Source organism: Artemia franciscana, chromosome 8 (genome assembly GCF_032884065.1).
Source record: "Artemia franciscana chromosome 8, ASM3288406v1, whole genome shotgun sequence".
NCBI classification, from domain to species: Eukaryota; Metazoa; Arthropoda; class Branchiopoda; order Anostraca; family Artemiidae; genus Artemia; species Artemia franciscana.
In genome coordinates, this window is record NC_088870.1 from 25,018,451 (window position 1) to 25,044,078 (window position 25,628).

The window sequence follows — 25,628 nt, forward strand, 5'->3', positions numbered from 1 at the left end:
AACTTCAGATCGGGCTCATTTGTTTGGAAAGTTAAAGTTCTAATTCACTTCGGGCTCATTTGTTTGGAAAGTTAAAGTTCTAATTCACTTTTTAAGAATCAAAAGATCTCAGAGGGCAACTAGATCCCCTCGCCCTTTTTCCCCAAATGTATCAGATAGAATTTTCGGATAGCCATTCGGTTAAAAATAGTTAAAAAGTAAAATAAGAAAAACTCTGGTGTTGACAAAACCCCCAGGGGTCGGGGGTAGTCATTGTAAATGATGGCCAGGGGGCATATATGGTTTTAATGGAAAGAATGCTCGTATAAGCTTCAGAGAGGACTCATTTGATCGAAAACTGAAATTTCTAGTTTATCTTTTGAGACTCAAAGAAGATCCAAGGGCAAATAGCCCCCCTTGCCCCTTTTCCCCCCAAACCCTTCCAATAAAAATTTTGATAGCCGTTTCCTTAAAAATAGTTCAAACATCAGATAACAAAAACTCCGGTGTTGACATGACCCCCTAGGGCACGGGAGCAGGCGTTGTAAGTTATGACCTGGGTGCTTACATGGTTCTTATGGAAGGGATGGTCATATAAACATCAGAGATGGCTCATTTGGTTGTAAGTTGAAAGCTCTAGTTCACTTTTCAGAGGCAATGCTATAGCGTTGCCTATAGTAAAGGCCATACGGCTCCAGTGTTTTATTTTTTTTCCAGAGGCACTTCGTATGGAAGGTGTCGTTGCTTAAATTCGGAAGGGGTTAATTCGATTGAAAATCAGAAGTTCTAGTACACTTTTTAAGAGTCAAAATTGACTGGAGGGCATCTAGCCCTCCTACGCCCTTTTTTCCTATATGTATCCTATAAAAATTGGGGATAGCCATTTTGTTAAAAATGGCTCGAAAATCATATAGCGAAAAATTCAATGTCAACACAACCCCCAAGGCCTGGGGGCAGGTGTTGTAAGTTATGCCCTTGGGGCATATATGTTCTTTTGGAAGAGATGCTCGTATAAACTTCAGAGAGGGTTCGTTTTATTGGAAATTTAAAGTTCTAGTTTATTTTTTAATAGTCAAAAGAGATTAGGGGGCGATTTCGTCATATAGAAAGATAGATGATATTCTATTTATAAACCAAATCTTTTTATCGCGTCATCTATAACATCATATAATAGGTGCCGAATTTAAGGGAAATCAAGCGTGAAATTTAAATCCCAATTCCATGGTTTGACCTTCAAAATTTTGGCGTCTTTCAGTAACATTGTGTTTTGGTTAGTAATATTTTTTAAGACGAATATGTGAGAAACATGATAGATATTATTATTAAAATTCAGATGTATTTCTAAAGGTAATGTTTGCTGGGCTTGAAATTTGTTTGACTGCTATCGCTTGGTCCAGGCCAAACCACATGCTCATGATTTTTTATACTTAAAGTGATACCTTTCATGGACTATTACAATTTAAAAAGTCACTTCTAAATACAATAAGATAGTATAGCTGTTACTCTTCTCAGAAAAAAAACTTCAAAGCAAAATGAATAGTAGCCTAGCCTGCCATTTCATTCCCTATTTTATTCTTCTTCAATATATAGTAGTTGTATTTTATACAATGCACCTGTCCTCCAGTGGTCCCAGATATAATAAATTTATTTTTGTTTTTTATTGTTTAATGTGTTATAGCCTATGTCTTAGTTACTAGGTAGGTCTAGGCCTATTCTTGTTCTTAATCTGTTATCCAATTGTAAAAGAATTCAGATCTCTTGGATACATATATATGACTTTCTTTCTCTAAAGATGGGTAAAGAGGGATGATCTATAATTTTATGTGTGGCAAGAGAGATTTGACTGGTCACTTCTGCTCTAGGGCAATTTAAAATGAGATTCTTGTATTGTTTGTATAGCAATTTTCTCTAAGGCTTGCAATTTTTAATGGTATGTACTTCTTAAATTTCAGGCAGATTACAAGTTTACCAACTCCAACTATCTAAGCATAACAGTATATTCAGAATCAATGCCATGAGGCTCATAGATACCTGGGTCTTAGTCAAAATATTTACCTGCTGAAAATATATCAATATCAATTGATTTTGTGTAATACAATTAAGACAAAGTTCATTATTCAATTGATACAATTCAATACACACTCAAGAATTTTGCTGAGAAAATCTGGTTTCATAGCCACAAAGACAAAACTCAATTTAGTTTGCTATACATAGTGATAGAAGATAGTGTCTGAACATGGATTTTGAAATGAAGAATTGGGATTTACCAAAGAATGAAAAAGAGGCAATTATATTTTGTGTTCTGGATACATAATTCTAAGTTGTTATTTTACAATTTTCCTATTAAAGTATTATATTTTCATCATATTTTATTTTATTTCATTAGCTCTATCAAAATTTTGGGCTATATATTTGCACATTAGGGGGTGGGGGGTGTTGTGGATTATAATAAACACCTAACTTAATCTAACCTAATCCCCTCTATATAGAAAATAGTTCATTGAAATGTACCTGCATTGTAGTTTGTTTTACAAAAGAACCTAACTTCACTTATTGAACATGTTCTGAATAATACACAAGGGTGGAATTTTCTAATATTATAGTTTTTGAAATACTTGTCTACCTAAAAAAGAAACCATCAATGCCTAGTAATGTTAGAAAATTTTAATTGACCATTTTGTAAGAAAGGAGATAACAGTAGGTATTGTAAAAAGAGAGGCATTAGCCTGGTTTTGGAGGTAAAAAATTTCTTACCATGATTACAACAATTAGCCTAAGAGATGCTGTACAGTACCTAAGATTTTAAGCAGAAAATAATGTAGTTTTAGGAAAGAGAGATGACATATTGACTAAATTTTTATGCATACATTAATAATTAGGAAGGATAATATCTGGACTATCAAGCTGATTTAGTCTAAAGGTCTATGTATTATAAGTAGTCATTAAATTTGGCTTGTAAAAAAGTTTTTGTGTCCAATCTTGTGGTATATATCAGTTTTTCACTAAAAAATTCCCCCATTAAAACAAGAGCTAAGAGCTCATATAGCACTTGTGACAAGGTTGGAAGAGCCAAGAGCTCATACTGCATGAGCTCTAGCAAAGTTCTAAGAATCAACAGATTGATTTAAAAGGAAAATCAGAGGCTTAATATCAGTCGGGATTTAAAATAAGAGCTCTGAGATACAAGGTCCTTCTAAATATCCAATTTCATTAAGATCTGATAACCTGTTTGTAAGTTACAAATGTCTCATTTTTTCTAATTCTCTGAAATAATCCCTCCCCCCAACTCCTCCAAAGAACATACATCTGGTCTGGTTGTGTCAGTCAAGTATCTTGGACTTGTGCTTATTCTCCCCACTAAGTTTCATCCTGACCTCTCCACCCTAAGCATTTTCCAAGATTTCTTATCTCCCCCAACTCCCCCCAGCGACACTGGATCCAGTCGAGATTTAAAATAAGAGATCTGAGTTACGAGGTCCTTCTAAATATGAAATTTCATTAAGATCCAATCACTCCTTTGTAAAAATTTTTTTTTCTAATTTTTCAGAACTAACCCTCCCCTCAACTCCCCCAATGAGAGTGTATTCGTTCCGGTTGTGTCAATCACGTATTTAGGATTGTGCTTATTTTTCCCACCGCGTTTCATCCCAATCCCCCCCACTCTAAGCATTTTCCAAGATTTTAGGTTTCCCCTTCCAACTCCCCCAATGTCACCAGACGCGGTCGGGATTTAAAATAAAAGCTCTGAGACACGATATCCTTTTAAATATCAAATTTCATTAAGATCTGATCACTCATTTGTAGGTTAAAAATACCTCATTTTTTCAAATTGTTCCAAATTAAACGTCCCCCCACTTCCCCCCCCCCCCAGATGGTCGAGTGGAGGAAACGACTATTTCTAATTTAATCTGGTCTGGTCCATGATATGTCTGCCAAATTTCATTGTCCTAGCTTATCTGGAAGTGCCTAAACTAGCAAAACCAGGACTGATAGACAGACAGACAGACCCACAGAATTTGCAATCGCTATATGTCACTTGGTAAATACCAAGTGCCATAAAAACAAAACAAAATCCGAATCTATGCAAAAAGTAAATTTCTGAATGCATATTTTAATTTAGTTGCCTTTTAAGTAAAGAGTAAATGAATAGAATGTTTTATTATTTTTTTTAGTTTACATTTTGGGGTGCTTTTACCCCAAGAAGTATGTAAACATTCCTTTTTTTCACTGTATTGTCACAACTGTCAAATAGATGTTAGATTAAGTTACAGGTTAATTGCTTATTAGTCCAAGTATAGCTAAAGTGTCCTTGAATGGTTGCTATAAGCAAATCCCTGGGAGTCAAAACATTAAAAATTTCACCATTCTTTCATAATAAAAGCAATTTAAAGTTACATTTTTCAGCCTTTTTGAATCAAACTTATAAGGTAATCGAAATTGTCATAAAAATCAAGAAATTCCAACAGATTATAAGGTGTTCTTAAGCCCTTCTAATTTCAACATAAGATGCTAGACAATCTGGTTAACTAGAATGGTTATGCTGGTATTTTTTATACTGCAAGAATTTTGTTATAAAGTATTCAAAGATATCAAGAGGAAAGAGGAAGCCCATCATTTACTCCATGCCTTTATATATCCAAGTCCTACGTATCTCCAAAACCAAAAACGTATAGTAAACAAGAAAATGCTATATGATAAAGTATATGTGTATTGTGCAGCTGAATGTGCATTAGAATTTTTTTCCAAGTATTGTAAATTCTTTACTTTAGCGAAAACAATCCTTAATTTGAACTTAATGTTCCATTTTCTTATAATATCAAAAAAATAATAAAAACATCATAATTAAGGTGATAAGGACTTATAGGTTATGAGGCAAATGTAAGGGCAAGATGATAAGGGATTATAACAGCTGTATGGGGATTACATCCCAAAAGACATTGTTACTGAACTTTTCAACTATATCAAACAAAATGGCTATCTCATAATTTTAATTTGGATTTGATTTTACGTTTGGAGTATTGATGGTTGTGGGAGGGGGTCTGGTTGCCCTCCAATCGCTTTTGATTCGTAAAAAGGGTGTCAGATCTTTCAATTTCCAATCCAATCAATTTTGATTCAAGGATATTGCTAATATGCTCGTTTGAGAATCTGTATGCACCTACTATTTTCTGATTTAGTTCAACTAATAGTTGCAACATAAGCTCTATTTTTAGTGGTAGTAGTGATAGTAGTAGTAATAGTAGTGGTGTGGAAATATTGGCTTTTGTCTAATTGATCTTCCCGTTTATCTATTCCTTGAAAGTTACAACTTGACACCATAATTCAAACCGGAGATAAGCCCTTTTGACAGTCTGCAGGCGCCTAATGTTTTTTATTGAATTCAAGCTTCCCGTCTATATTCTCTAAAATCTTCACCTTCATACCTTTAGTCTTAATAGTTCTAGTATCGTAGTCACGATGGTAATCGTAGAAGCAGTTGTATTAGCAGCAGTAATATACACATGTTGCCTTTTGGTCAATTGAACATCCTCTCATTATGTCTTGGAAGTTTCAGCTGGATACAGTAATCAGTTTGTTTTGCTTTAGTTCAACTTTTTCCTCAACATTTCCTCTGCTTCAATACCCTCATCCTTCTTGTACTTGCTGCAGAAGCAGTAATCGTAATGATGGTAGTTTGAGTAGTTGTAGTAGCAGTAGAAGTAGTAGTTGTAGTATCGTGCAAATATTTGTTTTTTGGTAAATTGATTGTCCCCGTTACCATTTCCTGAAAGTTCCAAATTAACACACTCAGTCATTCCTAAGTGTGTTATGATTATATGTGAAAGTTCCATATATTCAAAATAAGTGTCCCTAAAACAAGTGATTTCTCCCTAAAATAGGGTAATCTCCCTAAAAGTGGAAGCCCTGACTATGAGTTCTGATTTCCAATTGAGTAAGTTCCCTCTGAAGTTTGTACGACCGCCCTTCCATAAAAATCTTATAGCCTATGTTAATAACGGGCAACTAGCAGAACTTATGCCCCTTGTCCCAAGGACTGTGGGGGGGGGGTGACATCTCCTAGGAAATAATTGCTGCACCTTTCAACTATGCTGAACAAAATGGTTATTTCAAAATTTTTGATAGGATGTGTTTTGCAAGATGTTGGATTTTGGGGGGATTATCCAATCACTTTGGCCCTTAAAAAGGCAACCAGAACTGTCGATTTCTTATCGAATGAGCTCCTTCTGATGTTTCTAAGACAACTCTATCTATATGAAGTGCCTTGAAACTTTTCTCTTTACTTAGGTAGCACTGTTGCGCATTTTTGTTTTGCGCTGCCTATTATAATTGCATTCGAAAGCTTTTGTTGATGTATTTATTTCAATGTTATAATGATAAAAGAGAAATCACTTAGAGTATATATTGCTTTCAGTAAAGAACAAATGACATTCCCGCTATAGTTGGTGTACAAGGGGGGGGGGGGGTGCGCAACATCCCGGTTCAAATATCTAGTAAGATACTGCAGATATGCCCTTTTGATAACCTATATGTCCATAGTATGTTTTAATTTAGTTGAACCTCCCCCTCAACGCCTCTGGAAATTTTTATCTTAGTACTCTTAGCGTTAGTAGTAGTTGCAGTAGAAGTAGTATTTGACGTAGTCGTAGCTGTAGTAGTAGCATTGGTAGTAGCATGCATTTATTGTCTTTGGTTCAATTGATCTTCCTCTTTAAGCAGTCCCTAAAGTCCCTACTTAATTCTCTAATCCATTCCTGAGATTTGCTCTTTGGACAATCTGCTTGCACATTGCTCGTTTTGATTTAGTTCAGATTTCTCCACTATAATCTCTCAGATTTTCACCTTCATTAATTTAGTATTATTATTACTAGTAGCATAGTAGTAGTGGTAGGGGTTGGAACAGTAGTAGCAGCAGTAGTTTTGTATTAGTAGAAGTAGTAACAGTGATAGCAGCAGTAATATAAACATCTTACGTTTTGGCCATTTGAACATCCCTCCCATGATCAACCCTGGAGATATTGTTATATGATCTTTAGGCTATTTTCAACAAATTGACCATGTCAAAATTTGGTCGGAAGCATTTAGGGAAAGGGTGGGGGACTGGCTGCCCTCCGGTCACTTTTAACTCGTGAAAAGTGAACTAGAACTTTCAATATCAGATCGAATGAGCCTCCTCCAAAGTTTATACGACCACCCATTCTATAAAAACCTTATATTTCTCCGGGGCGTAACTTACAACCCTTGCCCTCATGCTCTGGGTGGTTGTGTCAACCCCAAAGCATTGTTACATGATCTTATAACCCTTGGGAAAAGGCTCTGAGGGTTTTTGTCAATCCTGGAAGCATTGTTACATGATCTTTAGAGTATTTTGAACAAAATAGCTATCGCAAAATTTTGATGCATTTGCGGATAAGAGGGCTAGGGGAGATGCTATTTACCCTCCACTCACTTTTGACTCTTAAAAAGGGCACTAGAACCTCCGATTTTCAATCGAATTAGCCCCCTCAGAAGCTTATACAATCACCCCTTACTTAAAATTCTTATACGTGAACAATGGGCTATTAGTATAACTTATAGCCCTTGTCTTGAGGGCTGTGGGGGGTTGACGCCCCCAAAAACATAATTCTTGATCTTTCAGTTATGATGAACCATCTCAAAATTTTGACTGAATTTGTTTGAAGAAATGATGGGCGGGGGGGGGTTCCTTCCAGTCACTTTTGACTCTTAAAAAGTACACTAGAACTGTCAATTTCCAATCGAATGAATTCCTTTCAAAGTTTGCGCGACAACAACTTCTATACAAAGTGCCTTGGCCAGAAAAAATTATAATAAAAGGTTGTGTCCACTTCATTCTTTACTCAGGCAGTGCTATTGCACCGTCTATGATTTTCTTTCTAAATTTGATTTAACTTACTTGGCTGAAGTCCCGTCCGTCCTTGAAAGTTGTTTTAGGGCCTCTTTTCTAATCAGTTCATTGATATGCCTCCTGTAGGTGCTTCTGTATTCGGCCAGGCGGGGAGTTGTGGCAGTTTATAGGATGAAAAGTTTTCTTTCCGTATCTTCGGCGGGCGACCTCTGGGGCGAGAACGGTGTACTCGTCCATCGAAGGAAATTTCATAGATGATTAGTAGCCATAAAGTAGATGGAATCTTTGTTGCCTTAACCTGGTTTTAATAAAAAAAAAAATTATGAATTGCTGTCCCCACTTACCTTGCAGTTCTATTTAGCAGAACTAGACAAATTCAAAACAAGCTCAAATTGGTGAGTTAAATGTGGATTTGAATTATATGCCAAAGTTTCTCAAATTGGCCTGCTTTTGTATGCTTTTATATTTACCTCCTCTTCTGTCTTAGTACAGTTTTCAACAGTTAAGACTGGATAGCCTGCAGATTACGTGTTTGTTAAAGAAATATACCAAATATGTAGGCTATACACAAATGTAATTGTATGCATATCGGTGTACACAAATATTCTTGTATTTATTTTGTACACAAATAAATTCCAAGCATTTTATTTCAGGGTATTGTAGACAAGAAATACAAAATCTAAAAATGTTGTCATCCACAACATGGGCTGTTCTTTTGCTTGCAGTTTCTGTATCTGCTTTGTTTTTTCTTGTGAAAGAGCTTGAAGAGGAAAGGGAGAAAAGGAAAAAACTTGAGAGACGGCTTAAAATATTAGAGAATCAAGTGGAAGTGACAAAAGAAGATGTGATTTCAAGGAGACAGTCTATGACATCATTATCTAGTGAAAGTGAAGAATTCTTTGATGTTGAAGAAGGAGAAGGAAGTGTACTTTTAAAAGGGGAGGCTAAAAAGCATCCTGATTATTCAAAAATAGACGAACTTTTCTTAGGGGATAAGGATTGTCTTGTGAAGGCTCTTGAAATTGTATCAAGCTTTGAAAAGAGCGTAAGTTTTTTTTTGTTAAAATTTAATTTTACTACTTCATAGAACTTATCAAAACGAACTTACAAAGTTAGAATTTATTGACTTATAGCACGTTATGGCGATTACTTGCCATTAAAACTACAATTCCAAATTTTTTTGCGTTATAAAAATGGAATTCTATTTGCGGACTGTTAAGATTTTCCCCTTTTGCTTAATTTTTGGTTAACATCCACTACATAGGGGAATACTGTTTTTAGAAGGAAATAAACAGTATAGTAAAGTGCGATAGAAAATGGTGTTTATTAAAATAAAATGGGACAAAGAAATTTCTTTAATGTCTAGGACCAAATAATGGGGATTCTTTCCCTCGGCCATGCAGATTTGGTATGGCTTATAGCATTCTCATACATGAGAGGAAGTCCCTTTGGTTTGAAGAACTCTCCTCCCCTAAAAAATTGAAAAATGTTGCCCTAAAATTAATTTCACTTTTGTTATTATTCACAGCTAGAGCACTTATAATGCATCCTATTAGTAATTTGTCGATTTGAGCATTGCTAAGTTTTTAAGCGTAAAATTTATGATTTGGTTGATCAGAGTAAAGAACTAAGACACATTTTTCTTTTGAAATTAGAAATGGTAGAAACTTGGAACAGTAGTTCCAATATTTTTAAGACGAATCTTGAAAAAGACATAAAGACATAATGTTACTAAACGATGATTGGGAACAAATTGGTGAAGCTTTTTAAATCTATTTCTTGGTATTTCATTTTCTGCTTCTGTGGTGGCCTCCAAGTATGACTTTAGAATCGAGGAAAAACACATGTCATTCACAAATCTTGACTTTTTTATTGACAATTATGACTATGATATGGGCCTGGCATGAGACTTGTGTATTATACATAAGTCTATATAACAAAAACATAGTTTTTTTATAATCTTACTCATTATTTTAGATTTAGACCATATACACATCTTAAATCCTCGTCCTTCGTTAAATTTGGCTTTGACCTTAGCAAAAGTCTGTTAGGTGTTCATTCACTGTATGTGGTCATATCTTCGTTAACCGCATTTTACCGATAGTAATTATTCATTGAACTGACACGCTTGTAAGTGTTCACGCATGGAAAGGTAATTTTTTTCTCTTTTTTTAGCATTCAGATGACTTCAAATTTTTGTGCTATTTGTCATGTGCCTGCGTTTTAAACCATCCATTGTATGCACGTGAAGAACCTGATTTATCTCAGAAAAAAGTACTGATAGAAAGAGGTAATATCATCGTTTTTCTAGTTCCTGGACTGTTAAATTTCTCGATATTTTAAAACGATTTTCTTATTTTGACATTTTGAATTTATATTTCTCTCTTGTGACCTATATTTGTTTTAATTTTATTTGTTTACGTAAGGATGTTTGTAGCTACACATAGTTCTAAGCATCTACTGTGCTTTCTTTCGGCATGGGCTGTAAAAACTAAAAGAACATGCTCTCAGCTGTGGGTTTTTTTTTTCATCTAGTGAAAGGATAGTGCTTCGGACCTCCTCTACATGCGAGTTTCCAGATAAAGTATTTATATCCCTGTAGTTGATCCGTGGGATTTTGCCATCTTTTTTGTTTTCTTTTCACTACATCGCTCATTTCCTTGCATGACTTCATTACATGCAGTCTTTTCTTAATGTAATATCCCCCTAGACACATGTTCAGCGCTTTTGTGATTCTTGTTTTGTTCAGAATAGTCGAACGGTCTAATGATAATGCATGTGGGATGACTAAGATGACCGCAGCAACCCTGAGGTGACAGGTATACATGCAGATTATGGGAATTGTTAGCTGTTGACAGATAGATTCTATAGTGGAAAAGGGGATATTGCTGTACCATGTGTGTCCAGTGGCTCAAAACTTTCAGGGATTGTTCCCTAGATTAAAAGAGTTACACATTGAGTTTGAAACTTGCAGCTGTTGGTCTTGGTGCCAAGAGAAAATTTAAGGTTCTATTGCTTTTTTAGGCGGCTGAAAGTAACTGGAGGGTTTTAGCCTCGCTTTCTCCCCCCAACCCCCTGTAACCCCCAATCAACGACCCCCTGTAACCCCCATGATATTGGATATAAATTTCGAGATATTCATTTTGTTCGGGTAAGTCAGAAATTTTAATAAGTATGCATTTGATGTTGACATCACCCTCCTTCCAACTCAAAGGACAATGACCCTAAATTACGAATATGACATATTGTTTACAGATAGGCTGTAGTAGAAAAGGCAGCCATCTTGGTCTTGCTTTTCTCGTCAGCCAGGAACTCTTATGTATCGTTTGCTAGCCCAAGATTCCCAGAGTTTCTCAAAAGCATATTCTAGAAACGAAACGGGTACCATATCTGAATAAATTAAATGACGCTATATGCACCCAGGTTTTCAAATTATAAGCAATGCCTTGCGAATAAAGTGGGGAATCAAGTAGAAACTTTTCGGGACTCCTGGGGGAAGGGGTCAAGAAATCAATATTTTTGACTCGAGCGAGAGAGAGAGCAAAGGTTAATCGGAAGACACTATGTGTATTTAGGTCACTGAAGTGGGTTTAAACATTATCGCTGGAAGGTTTATTTGGGGGCTGGAGTTGAAACATTCTGATAGCGTTGAAGAAGAAAGGGGCAGGGACTTAAAATCCAACATTTTAATTTTTAATTGGTAAGTTTGAAAAAAGACCTTACAAATATTCCAAATCTTAACCAATAATAAAAAGATATGGTTTACTGTTGTAAATGAATAATTAAATACTAAAACATACGTAAATTAAGATCAATAACAAAATAAAACTTAAAACGAACAGAAAATAAGCCTATAGATACACAAACACACGTATACATGCACACACAAAAAATACACACGCATATATATATATATATATATATATATATATATATATATATATATATATATATATATATATATATGCATAATATATACATATATATCAACGATTAACATTTCGATACAATTAGATTAAATTCAATCAGAAGCTTGATTAATGTTCAAGTACTTTATTTATTTTTATATCAGGCGGTAGCCTTCTCAGTCATTTTATTAATATATCTTGAGATTTGACTTATTATAAGAATCAGAAACATTTCCAAGAAAATTTATAATTTTCCGATTTTGAATGATCTTCCCACTACTGAAAAATTTTCAGTTTTTAGTCCGTTCAGCTTAAATTAGCATCCTGTATAAAGTGTATTATTTTGTCAAAAAATAGCAAAAATTAGTTACATTACATAATTATTTATTACTAAGTGAAAAAAAATCACTTTTCACTATACGTAAAAAACTATGATTCAATATCAATTTTTCGGTCAGTGAGTATCAATGTGGCCTCGAAAAGAGACCTCCCGCCCTAAATGCACGCTCCAATGAAGCGTCTAATAGCCTAATGGTACGGTAAGTATTTTGTTTTGGTTGAAGAAAGAGCTTTTTTTTGTGGTACCAGCAAAGGATAATGTGTGCCTCTAATCTTGTCGGTTATCATTTTTAAAGGATTCAAATCTGTCATAAAAGTGCTTAAAGATTGCGTTCTGAAGATTATTTTTGTTGGGAGCTTATTGCAAGTATCAACTAATCTCTGAATGAAATTTGATGGTAAATGTTCTTTATTGCTATTCTCTTGGTGAAGGTACAAGCTTCAAAGTTTAAACGAGTTACTTTTGTTACTCCTGATAACGATAGGGATCCCATTTTAGAGCTTTTCAGAAGGAAAAGCTCTACTGCAATACCTGCCAATTGTTATTTTGTTTGATTTTTATATATGTATTATTGAAGTTCTTAATCGTGCGTGGTTGGTTCTGTGCGTGAAGTCTAAGCAAACCTAATGCTGGGATTCATTTGGAAGAAGGCCGATATTTCTATTGAATAGTGAAAAGGCGCTTGCATAGTATCAAATAGCTTGTGATAACGAACCGTGAGTAAGGACCTACTCGGCTTACCAGTAACCGAAACTCTAAAAACCGAAAATTTAATAAAAATGGAAACATCAAAAGAATTGAATTTTTATATTGATTCCAAATATATAATGTTCATTAAGTTTAATGTTATTCATCAAAAGTTATGAGACTCAAAAAATTGCCCAATTTTCGAAGAAGAGAGGAAACACCCCACAAAGGTCAAGCGTTCTTACTGAAAATCATACCATCAGATTCAGCATATCAGAGAACCCCACTGTAGAGGTTTCAAGATCCTATCTACAAAAATCTGGAGTTCTGCTTTTTCTGCCAGAAGATCGATCACGGTTGCGTGTTTATTCATTTTTTTTTTCCAAGTGTGATTGTACTGAACGAGCGATCCTCTAAGATCGGGAGAGGGCTCAATTGATAGTATTTTGTGAAGAATTATCACTTTTTCGTAATAAGTCTCGTATTGTAAGCAGTGTCACCGATTCCTTGTCAATCCCAGTATTGTTTTAATTTTGTCCTTTGGATTTTCAGTCTTTTTTGTAGTAATTTTGATTATTGTTAAGCAATCAAATAAGTCACTTGCATGAAAATGATGTAAACATGTTTACCTAGAGTGATCATTGTTCTGGATATTAGACTTTCTTCGTCGCCTATTTGGCTATCCCAATGATTACTCAATAGATTAACCGTGTTCTTTCGAATTTTAGGTATAAAAGCTGGAAAATCTGCTTTAGCTATAGATCCCAATTCAGCTGAAGCTCACAAATGGTATGCGGCTGCCGTTGGAAGTAAAGCTGAGTACTTGGGATTTACGGAAAAACTTGGAAATGCCAAAGAATTCAAAAAACACGTGGAAATTGCCTTAGAAATTGACCCAGAGGATTACTTTGCCAATTTCTTGTACGGAAGATTACTCTTTGAGGTAGAATAATAATATTGTAGAATTCAAAAATATAATTAAAACAAAGAATAATAGGACATGGAACAATAAAACGGAATACAGAATAGAACATAGAGTAAAATAGAACAATAAAATAAAATATAATAAAAGTAGAATAAAAGAATAAAAAGAAAGAATAATAGACTTGTAGAATAATAGTAAATAGGCTACTCCTTGAATGTTTATTGTAATAGTATAATAGCGTCAATTCATCGTTAGTTCCAAGAATTGTAACTGACATTGATTCTGATTTTCATGTAAGGGTAGGCTCATATTGAAGTTTCAGCCTTCTTTTTGGATGTTCCTCTATTAATAATGCCTGACTCTATATGAAGATTCGATTGAATTTAGTTCTTTTAACATCGACTGAAATAAAATAGAAACGGTGAAGAAACGAAGAACTTGGCAACATTTGGGCTGTACGATCGAAAGTCTTAACCAGCGCAACCAATATCGAACAATTTAAAGAGCTTAAGTAGCTTACTAATACTAATTCTTTAAACTGTTTTAATTGATTGTGTCTGTTGATGAGGTTTTCTGATCGAACAACCCATATAATCGATCTTTATGTTTTTTTTTGCTTTTACTTTTTGGAACATTTTGTGCTATTTTTGTCTTTTTTTCATTATTCTTTTGTATTTCTTTCTTCTTATTTTAAAATTGAAATTGAAAAAAACTTTCATTCAGAAAACCTCTACCAAAAAAGTTTTTCAAAGAAGAGTAAAGCGTTATGAAACCCAAAAATGAGCAGAAATTGAAATGAAACATAATCGCCTCAAGCATAAAAATAACAGATAGTGCTATAGATGATTAAATAGATCCTAAAGCAAACAGAAAATGAATAATCAAGTCTAACTTTAAACGAGCATAAATTACAACAAATAGGAGTATGGCCACAATCCTCTAACCTTCTAAAGGCCAGAGTGCCATTTGGGCTTTTCTGGAAAAAAATCTGATAATTACCACGTTGGAAAACTAAAAATTGCTGAGACTTAGGAATTAATATTATTACACATTACGCAATCAGTTAGTGTTCATTACTAATTTTTTCCAGCTATCTGCATTATTATGTTGATTTTTTTTGTCCATGTTTTGACAAATAAAAACCACAATCTTAAAAACACATGCTGTTTTAATGGCCAGAGTGATTTCGAATGTTTGGATAGAGGGGTAGCACCACAATCCTTGTTTGGCCTTGTGACATTGTAATTGTTGTTGTGTTGTTACTGATTTGTGACAAATATAGACGCACTGCTGGGAATAAAACGGTTTCAGTAAATTACAAATGACACTCGGGTCATTAGACAGTTTAGGGGCAGGAGCCACATTCCTTCTTGCGATTATTTTTGTATGTTTCGAGTTTGACTTCATTTTTCACTCTCTGGTCGTTTTGGAGTTCATTTATTCATCTAATACGGTCTGTTATCTTTAAGTTAATTATAAATTTTAATTTCTGTTTGTTTTGGGTTTCTTTAATTGATTGATAGTAAAATGTGTCCGTTTTTAGTTTTAATTACCGTAAGAATTTATCTCTGCTCATCTTTGGTTTTAATATCGCTGTTTGATTTTCTTTGAAAAACTTTTTGCTTGGAAATGATTTAAAGTTAAAATTCTGAAAGGAATCATTTAATGCCAGGTTTACCTTGAACAAGAAAAAGAAGAAGAAAGAAACCGAATTGTTGGCTATATTTCGTAGAAATAATAACAGAATTTATTCCATGTGATCAGTTTAAGATTCCATTACCTTCTCGTTTACCAGTAAAAGCTGTTACAAAACGCCTAAATGTTAAGAATCTGGTTGTCTTGGTCAAAAATGTGTAAAAAAAAGTTTTTGCACTATTTTTCTCAAAGTTCAGGTCTTCTCAGACCTGAAATTTTTCTCAAAGTGTTTTCAGCCATAAGTCAATAATTTATTTTAGTTCTCGAAGTTGAATTGGTTTGAACGTGCAGCTGCCTCGAGGCTTCTGAGTCCAGTCCCATCAGATTGTTTTACTGAAGCGTTAAAACATTTTTTAAAGGCCGAAAAGGGCTGTCCAAGGCCTTGGAAAGAAGTTTATTATTATTTAATGCAATGTAGTCTTTCCAAAGGAGATATAGAAGATAGCATTCGATATGCAGGGATTGGAGCAAAACTTCCAGCTTACTCTGAAGAGGTAAATTGGCGCTATTTATTTTAAGTATCTGCATATTATGACTAATAATTTGTAATTTTATACTGTTTTATGCTGCTAATTTTCTGTACTATATCTGAGTATTGCATTTTCAGGCGAATCTCTAAAAAATAACCTTTATTCTTATTTTTTGTTACATTTTATTTTTCATTAACTTCAAATATTATATACTATTTCTTCAATTCCATGCCCAAAGTTATTCTCGGTTTAAATTTTCTCCTTGGACACGGCCTATATTGTTCTGTGGGACTATTGGGACCATTTGTGGTCTGTTGAAATATTGGGACTATATTGTAGTGTGGGACTATTGTTTAATTTCTTTTCTATACTAAGTTTTGTTTTATATTGTTGTGGTTAAATTGATTTATTCGACCATTTTCAGCATAGATTCTAATTTTTGTGAAAATATTGTATAAATCACCGAAGACCTTGAAACTACTATTGTAATCATTTGTACAGTGGACCCCCAGTAATCTGACAAACGTTTCGCAGGGCAGTGTCGAATTATCAAGCTTGTGGGACTATAGAATACTGCCTAAGACCCTCTATTGTCTGGGCTGTTTTACAGAACATTGCCTTGTTATCCGACAAATTGAAGATCTTTTAATAAGATTGTATATGTAATGCTATGAAGTACAAAATAATATTTAATTATGTATGCCAAATGTAGTAATTCAAACAACACAATAAGATATCTTACGTTTTATTGTAGAATTAACATGATTAATGCAGTAGAACTTACAAAAAATAATACTTTACATTAGGAAATAATTGTGTACAAACAAATATGTATGTGTACTAAAATAATCAAGAACTATGAATTAAAATTATAATATGAGTCAATAAGTTTAATAAACGCGAATTCATCAGTTTTTTTTTTAACATTGTTGAAACGCGAGGAGTAGCGTTAATCACGTTTTAACATTGTTGCTCACTTGCGGAGTAGTTGCAATTACATCGTCGTCATCTTCTTGATTTATTATTCTAAAACTAGAAATATCTTTTATAATCTCCTCGTCAGACATTTCGTAAAAATGTCTTTATACCTTCCAGAGCACCAGATTTCTGAGTCTTCTGGACTTATCCGTGTTTCTGCTGAAACTTGCTCTATTACTTCCTAATCCGAAGGTACACTTATTTGTGGATTGTTGCTAGGAGTAGTGACTAGATTTGGCCACAACTTTTTTCAAGACAATGTAATAGTTGAAAGAGGTAATAAATTCCGTGATTGACAAAGCGTAAAAACTAAATCTTTTATATTAAGCTCTTTTAGCGTTTTTTCTATGGGATGGTCTTTTGATACCTACTTCAGAAGTAGGCCGCACTGCTATCTAATCTAGTCAAATTCTAACTAAGAAATATAAACCAAAAATCATACTTATGCGTCGAGCACAATAACAGTGGCGCGTACAAGTTGTAAACTGTTCAGTAATGCATTATTTACATTAACGAATATCTTCAAAAATATGCAGTAGCAATAGATATGTCGGATTACAGGGAGCACCAGATTAGACAGGGGCCATATTACCGGGGGGTCCAGTGTATTTACTTTGAAGTGAAAATTAGATTTCTGCCAATAGCTAGTTATACAAAACAAAAAATATTGAATATCAGTAGTAGCCAGGTATATCCAGTTAATTTTCTTTAAGATAGTAGTATTACGGACTGAACCGTGAATGAAAAAAAATAATTTGGATTACTGTAGAGCCTGAAACTGCCAGCCGAATAACCTTTATGTAAGTAAGAGTCATGTCTACTTTTATACTAAATAGAAAAATTGTAGAATTCAGTAGTAGACATCTTTGTTAAGCACATGAAAAAAATGTGTACCTTAGAATGAGGTATTGTTTTATGCCTTTAACAAACCACGGCCGGTGAATTCATGATATGGCTTTTAGACAAGTATTGTTTTACTTATAGTCTACAAAAATTTTGGAACTACATCGTAAGCACCGAAATAGCTTTTTTTTGTAAAATAGACTATTTAGGAGATATATCCGAAAACCACATCCTGTGCACAATTTTATATTGTACAGCAAGTCGTTGCAAATATAGCGGATTGAAAATATAAGGTAATTCATTTTAAAACCACAAAAGAAAGTATCTATAGTAACCGAAAATCATCTAGAAAATTCTCCGAAAATGCCTAAAAGCTGGCCAAAAAGACAAAAAAAAAAAGCAACAGAAAACAGAAGAAAGCTTTATTAAATATACATATTTTTATGGTTTAAAAATTCAGTGTGTCATATATCATCTGCTGTCGTTCAGCTGCGCTGACCTTTTTATGACCTGATTGAGGGCCGCTGATCTGTGCAACCAAGCGTAGTGAGGAGATGGAAGTAACAATTCTGCGAAGGTAGAATGTCCGAGGGAATTGAGGTTTCATTCGAGAAGAGTTGAGAGAGTCACCACCGCTCAATCTAAGCAATGTCTACTAGTGAGGGCTGAAAGCCATAGGATTCTCGGCTACCAAAGAGCTCGGTTTGAGAGAAATAATTGCCCATTGTTCTGAAGAAAAAAAAACCTAGGCAAGTAAAAAACAAGAACGATACAAAAATAATTCTGATGATCATGGATATTATACCAATGTATACTTTATTGAAAACCAATTGTTATTTCCGAAATATTTTCATCAGTGACATAGATAATGGGCTTCTATATTGCAATATTGCCCCTGATTTGTAATCAGCAATCTCGCCAATCCTTAACTGCTGTCTTTAGTGACAATCAAGCGTTTCAAGGGGGGCTGGTGGTTAATGGCTAGTGAAGCCATCCTTATTCGTTTTAGTTTATGTTTTTCTTTGGTTTGGCTTCAATATTCATTTTGTTTCTGTTCGATTTAACTTCAATTTCTTCATTCATAGTAAGTTCTGCTCTTTTTCATACTGAAATCTCATACAAGCTAATTTCTCCGTGTTTTAAGTTTTAGTTGCTAAATCTGTTTTTTTGTTCTTTTTAAGTTAATACACTTACCTATGTATAACTCAAAAGATTGAGTCCATCAAAAACATTACTAATAATAACAGTCCTTTGGCCTACTAATAGAGTGATTTGAATGATGGATTATCAGCAACTGAGTACATACTCTCGAAAAATCAATAAACTCCACCTAGAAGCATTACGACAAGAAGGTTTGCATTGAACCATATAAGTATTCTCTCACTCTTACGTGCTGAATTTTAAGACACCATTCTTCCGGGAATTTAAAGGGTGCTGTCATTATCGGAAGCAACAAGGCTTTACCCTAAAGTGAACTATTATTATGACCAAGGAAAGAATTAGGTGTCAAAGACGACAACAGATCGCAAGCTTGTCCTTTTTAACTTCAGAAATAAGATCATTATCGGATTTACAAACAAGTTTGAATTGAAGATGAACAGTAAATCTCTGAAGGTGAATGGAGAAGTGGGTAGTCTGAAGAATCTAATGCTTTTTGAAGATGAGGGATTAATCCAGAATTTAAAGTCGAATGCATCAAATTCAAGAGTGGTGCACAACCATCTACTGCTGAATGCTTCTCCCGAAAATCAAGCTGGAAATCATGAAAAAGATTTATCGTAACTAGAGACGTAGTGACACGAGAAAACATTGCTATTTCAAAAATATTACAAATATACAAGCAAAATTTACAGGCAATAGAGGAACCGGCTAATCGTTAGCTGGATAGTTTTGCGGTTAGCCTTTATATGGTACGATAACTTGAGCCTCGTCAGGAGAATTGAAAAATACTATGATGGTTAATAAGTATCGTGAGCGGAAAAATGATCAAACAGTTCTTTGTAACGAATTGTAAATAAGGATTGACTCTGCCCAATAGTACCCGAAACTCTAAAAAAAAAGAATTTTGATAACAGTAAGTACATCAAAAGAATTGGTTTTTAGCACTGATTACAAATATATAAAATTCATTAAGTTGAAAGGTAAAAAGTTACGAGCTACGAACTGCAGAAAATTTGTCTGATTTTCGAAAAAGGAGGATATATCCCCAAAAATTCAAGCGATATTAATGAAAATCCCACCACCAGATTCAACATATCAAAGAACCCTATTGTAGAGGTTTCAGTCTCAAGCTCCTATCCACAAAAATGTAGAATTTTGTTGTTTTTTCCCAGGGGTGATCGCATCGAACCAATGGTCCAAGAAGACTGGGATAGAGCTCATTCGAATGGAAATTAAATGTTCTAGTGCCTTTTTTAAGTGACTAAAAAGATCGGAAGGCACCTACCCCCCCCCCCACCCATTCCCCCCCCCCCCAAGGACATCCGATCAAAATTTTAAGATACCCAGTTAATTCAGCATGGTTGAAAGGTCCAATAACTATGCTTTGATAATAGCATTACCCTCTATAGTCCCTGGGAATGGGCTTAAGTTACAATTTGTTCACATTTAGTATTTGTGATTGGGAAATATACGGAAATTTTTTGGTGCTATTTTCTGCGGGGTGGGGGGAGTTACACGAGGAGAATTTTTCAGATGAAGGAATTTTCTTGCAGAATTTTTACACGGGGATAAGATTTCCTGGCATGATTTGAAAAACAGGCATAAAGTAAGCATAAAATCAACAAGTTGTTCAACTGAAACTAAGGAGCAACATTAAAACTTAAAACGAACAGAAACAAGTTCCGCATACGAGGGGTCTTGAACTTCCTCAACCCTCGCTCTTTACGCTAAAGTTTAACTTTAAGTCCTGGTTCTTTAGGAAAGACTGCTTAAGTACAAGGGCCGTTGATTTTGTGTGAGATGTATTTTTTAAAGAGGTTTAAGTCTTTAGTGTAAAGAGCAAGGGTTTAGGAAGCGGCAGCCCCTCTCGTATACAGAATAATTTATGTCCGTTTTAAGTCTTAGTGTTACTCTTTACTTAAAAATCTTATTTTTTCTCATTTATTGAAAGAAAAAATTAACTTAACTACCTTTGTAGGAATAGCGTAGGGGCTAGATAAGGAAAAATTCTTTTAAGTTCTGGATAAATCTAGTAATACCGATACTGGATACCGCTTCTACGAACATTGACATGTAACAAGCTGGTCCTTAAATCAACTTGCAATTGGGAGAAATTAACAGCAGAAATAGTAATTTTACCAATATTTGGAAGATACAGAGTAACCGCCTCCTGGACATTTCGCTCACCCTTGGTAACATTATCGTCATAGGCAAAACCGGAAGGGAGGCAAGGAGATTGAATGGAGGGCCTAAGGTTAAAATGTATCTACTGCCAAGTTTTAAATGACATCACTACATTCGAGAAATTCTTAAGACAATATTGAGGTTTGGCCTTCCGACACAAAGAAATATAAATATTCACTACAAACTTTGAATTGCTGAACACGACTTTCCTTCATATAAGATGTGTCGGACTTATAAGCCTTCCAAAGACTATTTTTTTCTGTAATATGTGAGAGGACCAGAGGTCATCCAGGGTTTTAAAAGAATATTCATTCTCGATCTGCGACAGGGAGGTATTGCAGCACGGACATCAATAATTGCTCTTTTTATAGACTTGTAAAAAGAACTTACTTAGAACTTGGTTCCTCCTGGGCCATCTGTGACGCATAGGGCATCGACAATTAACTTTTAACGTTAAGATAAACAAAAATAACACTTATTATCTCTGAGTCAAATTTAAATGAAGAATTCTTTCATTAGGCATTTTTTTGTCAAAACATGTTTTCTAGTATCATTTACTAAAAGGGTTGGGAGGGGCACAGTGGCGTTGTTTTGGACCTGTGCCCCTAGATTTTTTGTACCTCTCAGATTTCAAAAGTACCTTTTTTGGGAAGGGGAGGGCAAAACGCGTTTTCAAACTTTTGGCTACTATGGACCGCGTTTTTAAGATCGTTAAAGATCTGAATCTGAGGACCAGTACAAAACAAACACTACGGGACAATACGGAATAATAAAAAAAGGTAAAGGATACGGCATTAGACTTTACAGTCCTTACCGGCGGTGCTGATCTCCGTTTCTTGGCCCTTCAGCCAGGAAGTGCAATGGGGGGTTGTGGGTCAGCCATCCTGTGCTTTCGCACACCCTTCCTGTTTACCTTCCCCAGATTTATCCAGGTACCCATTTAGAGCTGGGTTGACTCTGGCTAAGCTTACAGAGTCACACCACTGACCCCCGTCCCAAACTGAAGAATTGGGTACACTGAGATTCGAACTCGCGTCCTCTCAGACAAAGGATCCCGAATCCAGCGCACCAACCCACTCGGCCAGGACGGCCGAGTCCGTTCTGATTCATTATACGGAATAATGAAGGATCAAAATCCCAATCTGACACAACAGAAGTTTGCTCCATGTAGTTTCCCTGTAGTAGTTACTCATATTGTCTGCATTATCATAAGGAACTCATCCAAGAATCTATCCTGGAAAAATTATGTTTCCCACATCGATATGACATTATCCATCATAGCACGACCGTAATAATTTATTCCTTGTTTTGATTCCTATATTTAATTTCAGGAAAGTCGTCTTCATCCAGAATTTGAGAAGACTCTTTCGAAATACTCAGCTTGCTAGCGGCACAAACTTTTAATTGGCTTGTAGGTGGTTTTCTTTTCCAGTGTCAATGTCCTGTGATCTGGACCATAACGAGTAATTTGCTCCTCTTCCTAGTTAAGTCTACCTCTTCGGGATGAATATTTGCTATTTTGAAATGCTTAAGATTATGCAACTAGTTGAAGGTTTTGGGTAAGAAATTTACGTAACGATGAAATATTTTCAAATTGTGAAATCTCTACATCTCTAAAGTTGAGAATTCTTTGGTACTTGGGAAGACATTTTGAGAATATTTCAGATTAGGGTTTTGTGCCGTTATTATTGTGATTTTCGTTTTCTGTTGACCGGGCTATAGTGCTCGAATAAATCAGTGCTTTGGAAAAGAGAAGACAATTCAATTTAATTTTTTGAAACAAAAATAACACAAATATATTACTTTTTGTGTAGTGTTGTCGCACAAATTCAGTCTTCATAAATGTTGTATCGGTATGTGACTACAAAATTATTGGTGTATGATAAGTAGCAACTTTCTTATAAGTAACAACTTCTGGCGACAACCAAGACAGAATTTCGTGCCTTGATTTTATATACATGTTTCTATTAGAAATTTGAAAACTTTGTTCAAGCATGTCTCAATCTTTATAGTGTCGCAATCCCGACAATAGGTTGGGATAAAGCTAAAAAAAGAGTAGTCAACGATTAATATGTAGGCCTACATGTTCAGTTCTGTGAGGTTTTATTTATTTCACTTCAAATTATTTATGTGTAAGTCTGGTATGAAATGGTCTTTTGTACATATGTGTTTAATTTTATATGCACTTGTATCTATAGAATCGCAATTTCCGCGTCATAATTGATAAAGAGTAGGAATTTTTGTGGGGGGAGGGATGGGTGACAGCCCCCTTATATTTAGAATATAATTTCTTTAAATTTAATCCAAATATATTTCTCAAAACGAAGGAAGGTTAAGGGCTAAATGCCCCCTCCCCCTCTTCCTTACTGATATGAAGGATTTGTTATCAGAAAGTTAAGAGAATTTGAGCTTTAAAAGCACTTTCTTAGGTTTCAGGCTGAAGAGTAATTCAGAGGAAACCTAGGGGAAGGAGAAATTATAGAAATAAAATACCCGCCTCTCCTCCGTGCTCAAACGTAAATTTTAGTTGCGCGCCTCTAGGATTATTCAAAAGACAAAATGCTCACAATATATAAAATAAAGTCTCATCCTATATTTTTTTGGTCAATGTTCCTATTACCTGAACAATTGTTTTGGGTCATGAAACTATTGTTACTAGATGCATTTTGACTTTTTAAACATCTTTTCTCTCTTCCAAATTACCGCAAACTCACCGTTATGGAGTTATTATATATTTGCACATTGGGGGGGGGGGGGTAAAGCATAGCATATATTAAATACAGTAATGGTTAGTTTACGTATTTAGTATATGCTATGCTTTACCCCCACCCCCTGATGTGCAAATATATAGCCCAAATTTGTTTCTAAACTATTACAGATTCGCGACTTCAAATATCCGATCAACGAAAACGGAAATGATTGCAATTCTGTATGTGTAAATACAGGACATTTGGGCCGGAATAACTCCATAACGGTGAGTTTGCGATAGTTTTGCAAGAGAGAAAAGATGTTCAAAAAGTCAAAATACACCTATTAACAATAGTTTCATGACCCAAAACAATCGTTCAGGTAATAGGAACATAAACCATTTTTTTTAATTAGTATTAGAATCCTTTTTCTTACAACCATTGAGTTATTGTCATGGATTTTTTTTTTTTAGATATTTTAGGATGAAATCATAAAATTCTTAGCTTAAAATAAAATAAATAATTTTGAGAAAAATTGCCTTTTAGATTTTATAGTCGGGCACTCTTGGTCTATTGGTTGAATGGTCTAAGTGGCCTTAGGTAGAGTTTGTTACATATCGAATAAATTTTTTCGCATAACTGAGGTTCCTAATTTGGTACTTGATAATCTCAGTAGTTTCTACCGACGTAGTATCCGAGGGGGGAGGTCCACCCCTTGCTTAAAATAGAGAACCATCGCTCCACTCGTAACTTAAGACACAAATAAACTTAAGTTCAGTAGTTATTTGAATATGTTATAACTTTATTTTTATATTTTGTTGTAGCTTTGTTATAACTCTAGTATTAGTTGTAAATAACACTGTAAATACAGTTTTTGGCCAAAGAAAGTTTCTTTGTGCATCAAATACGATATTTTAGGCATGCTTTGAATCGGCAATCTTAATTTTTTTTTTTTTTTATTACCCATTCTATTTGCGTAGGAATTTTTAAAACTCAGTTCATTGCAAGATGTGGATGTTATGGGAAGTTTTGTAATGCAGTCTTATATGCTGAATTCAAAACTGAAACCAGAAATGTAATGCGCATGCGTTTTTGTAATAGTTTTTTCGAACATTTTAGGCTGAATTTTTGGTATTTCAGACAGAGAAAAAAAATTAGCGTTAAAGGCTATATTAGAATCACATATTCTATTTTAGTTACTTAGACCAAAAAAGTACAGTTTGGATGTTAAATGAAATTAAGGTCGCAGTAAAAACAGAACAACAACATTTTTTTCTCAAATACAAGAAAAGAAGGACTTCAAAGGAGTAAACTTCTATCTGGATGGAAGGGTTGCTCTTGTCCCCCTTTATCATCCGCTCGCAAGTTTTAACTGATTGGTTGTGATTACTGACCAATAACATATCTTTGTGTGGCACCGTTGCATTCGACCATCCAGTTTGCTGCTAACGCTTGTGAAAAAAAAAAGACAGTGATAGCATCACTAAACTACGATTTTCTTTGCTTTTGGGTGAAAAATTGTAAAGAATTTTACACTATGAAATGGGGATTTTTATTTGGTCTAGCGCCATTTTCGAGCAGTTTCTGGTTAAAAAAAAAAAAAAAAAAAACACGAAGGTATTTTTTTTCGACACAACTTGTCAAATTCCAAGATGTATTAGATCTTTTAGAACCCACAACTTTTGCGTAAATTTGTTCTGTCTTCAAGTTTCTGTTTTCAAAAAAAAAAAAAAAATCTAAAAAGCATTAAGTAAAAATCATGGGAAATGATGTGATAAACATTTTCTTAATTAAATATAAAAAGGGGTTAGGGAATATTCATAAACAATTAACGTTTGTTATTCGAAGACTAAAACACTGAAAAAGTAATCTTGAAAAAATTCTTACGCAAAGCGTGAGCAAAGGAG

The 25,628-nt window shown here is 34.6% G+C and overlaps 1 protein-coding gene across 2 annotated transcripts; it reads left to right on the forward strand.

Moving 5' to 3' along the window:
• The first annotated feature begins 1,160 nt into the window (after nt 1-1,160).
• On the forward strand, nt 1,161-24,608 carry LOC136030195 (regulator of microtubule dynamics protein 2-like). 2 transcript variants are annotated; one of them, XM_065708957.1, is made up of 6 exons: nt 1,161-1,249; nt 8,497-8,888; nt 10,019-10,133; nt 13,507-13,721; nt 15,659-15,892; nt 22,366-24,608. In XM_065708957.1, the coding sequence occupies exons 2-6, from the start codon at nt 8,529-8,531 to the stop codon at nt 22,420-22,422; spliced, it is 981 nt and encodes a 326-aa protein (XP_065565029.1). In that variant the 5' UTR covers nt 1,161-1,249; nt 8,497-8,528; the 3' UTR covers nt 22,423-24,608. The 2 variants fall into 2 exon arrangements, with proteins under 2 accessions (XP_065565029.1, XP_065565030.1); XM_065708958.1 differs by having other exon boundaries at nt 1,219-1,326.
• Nucleotides 24,609-25,628: the final 1,020 nt, after the last annotated feature.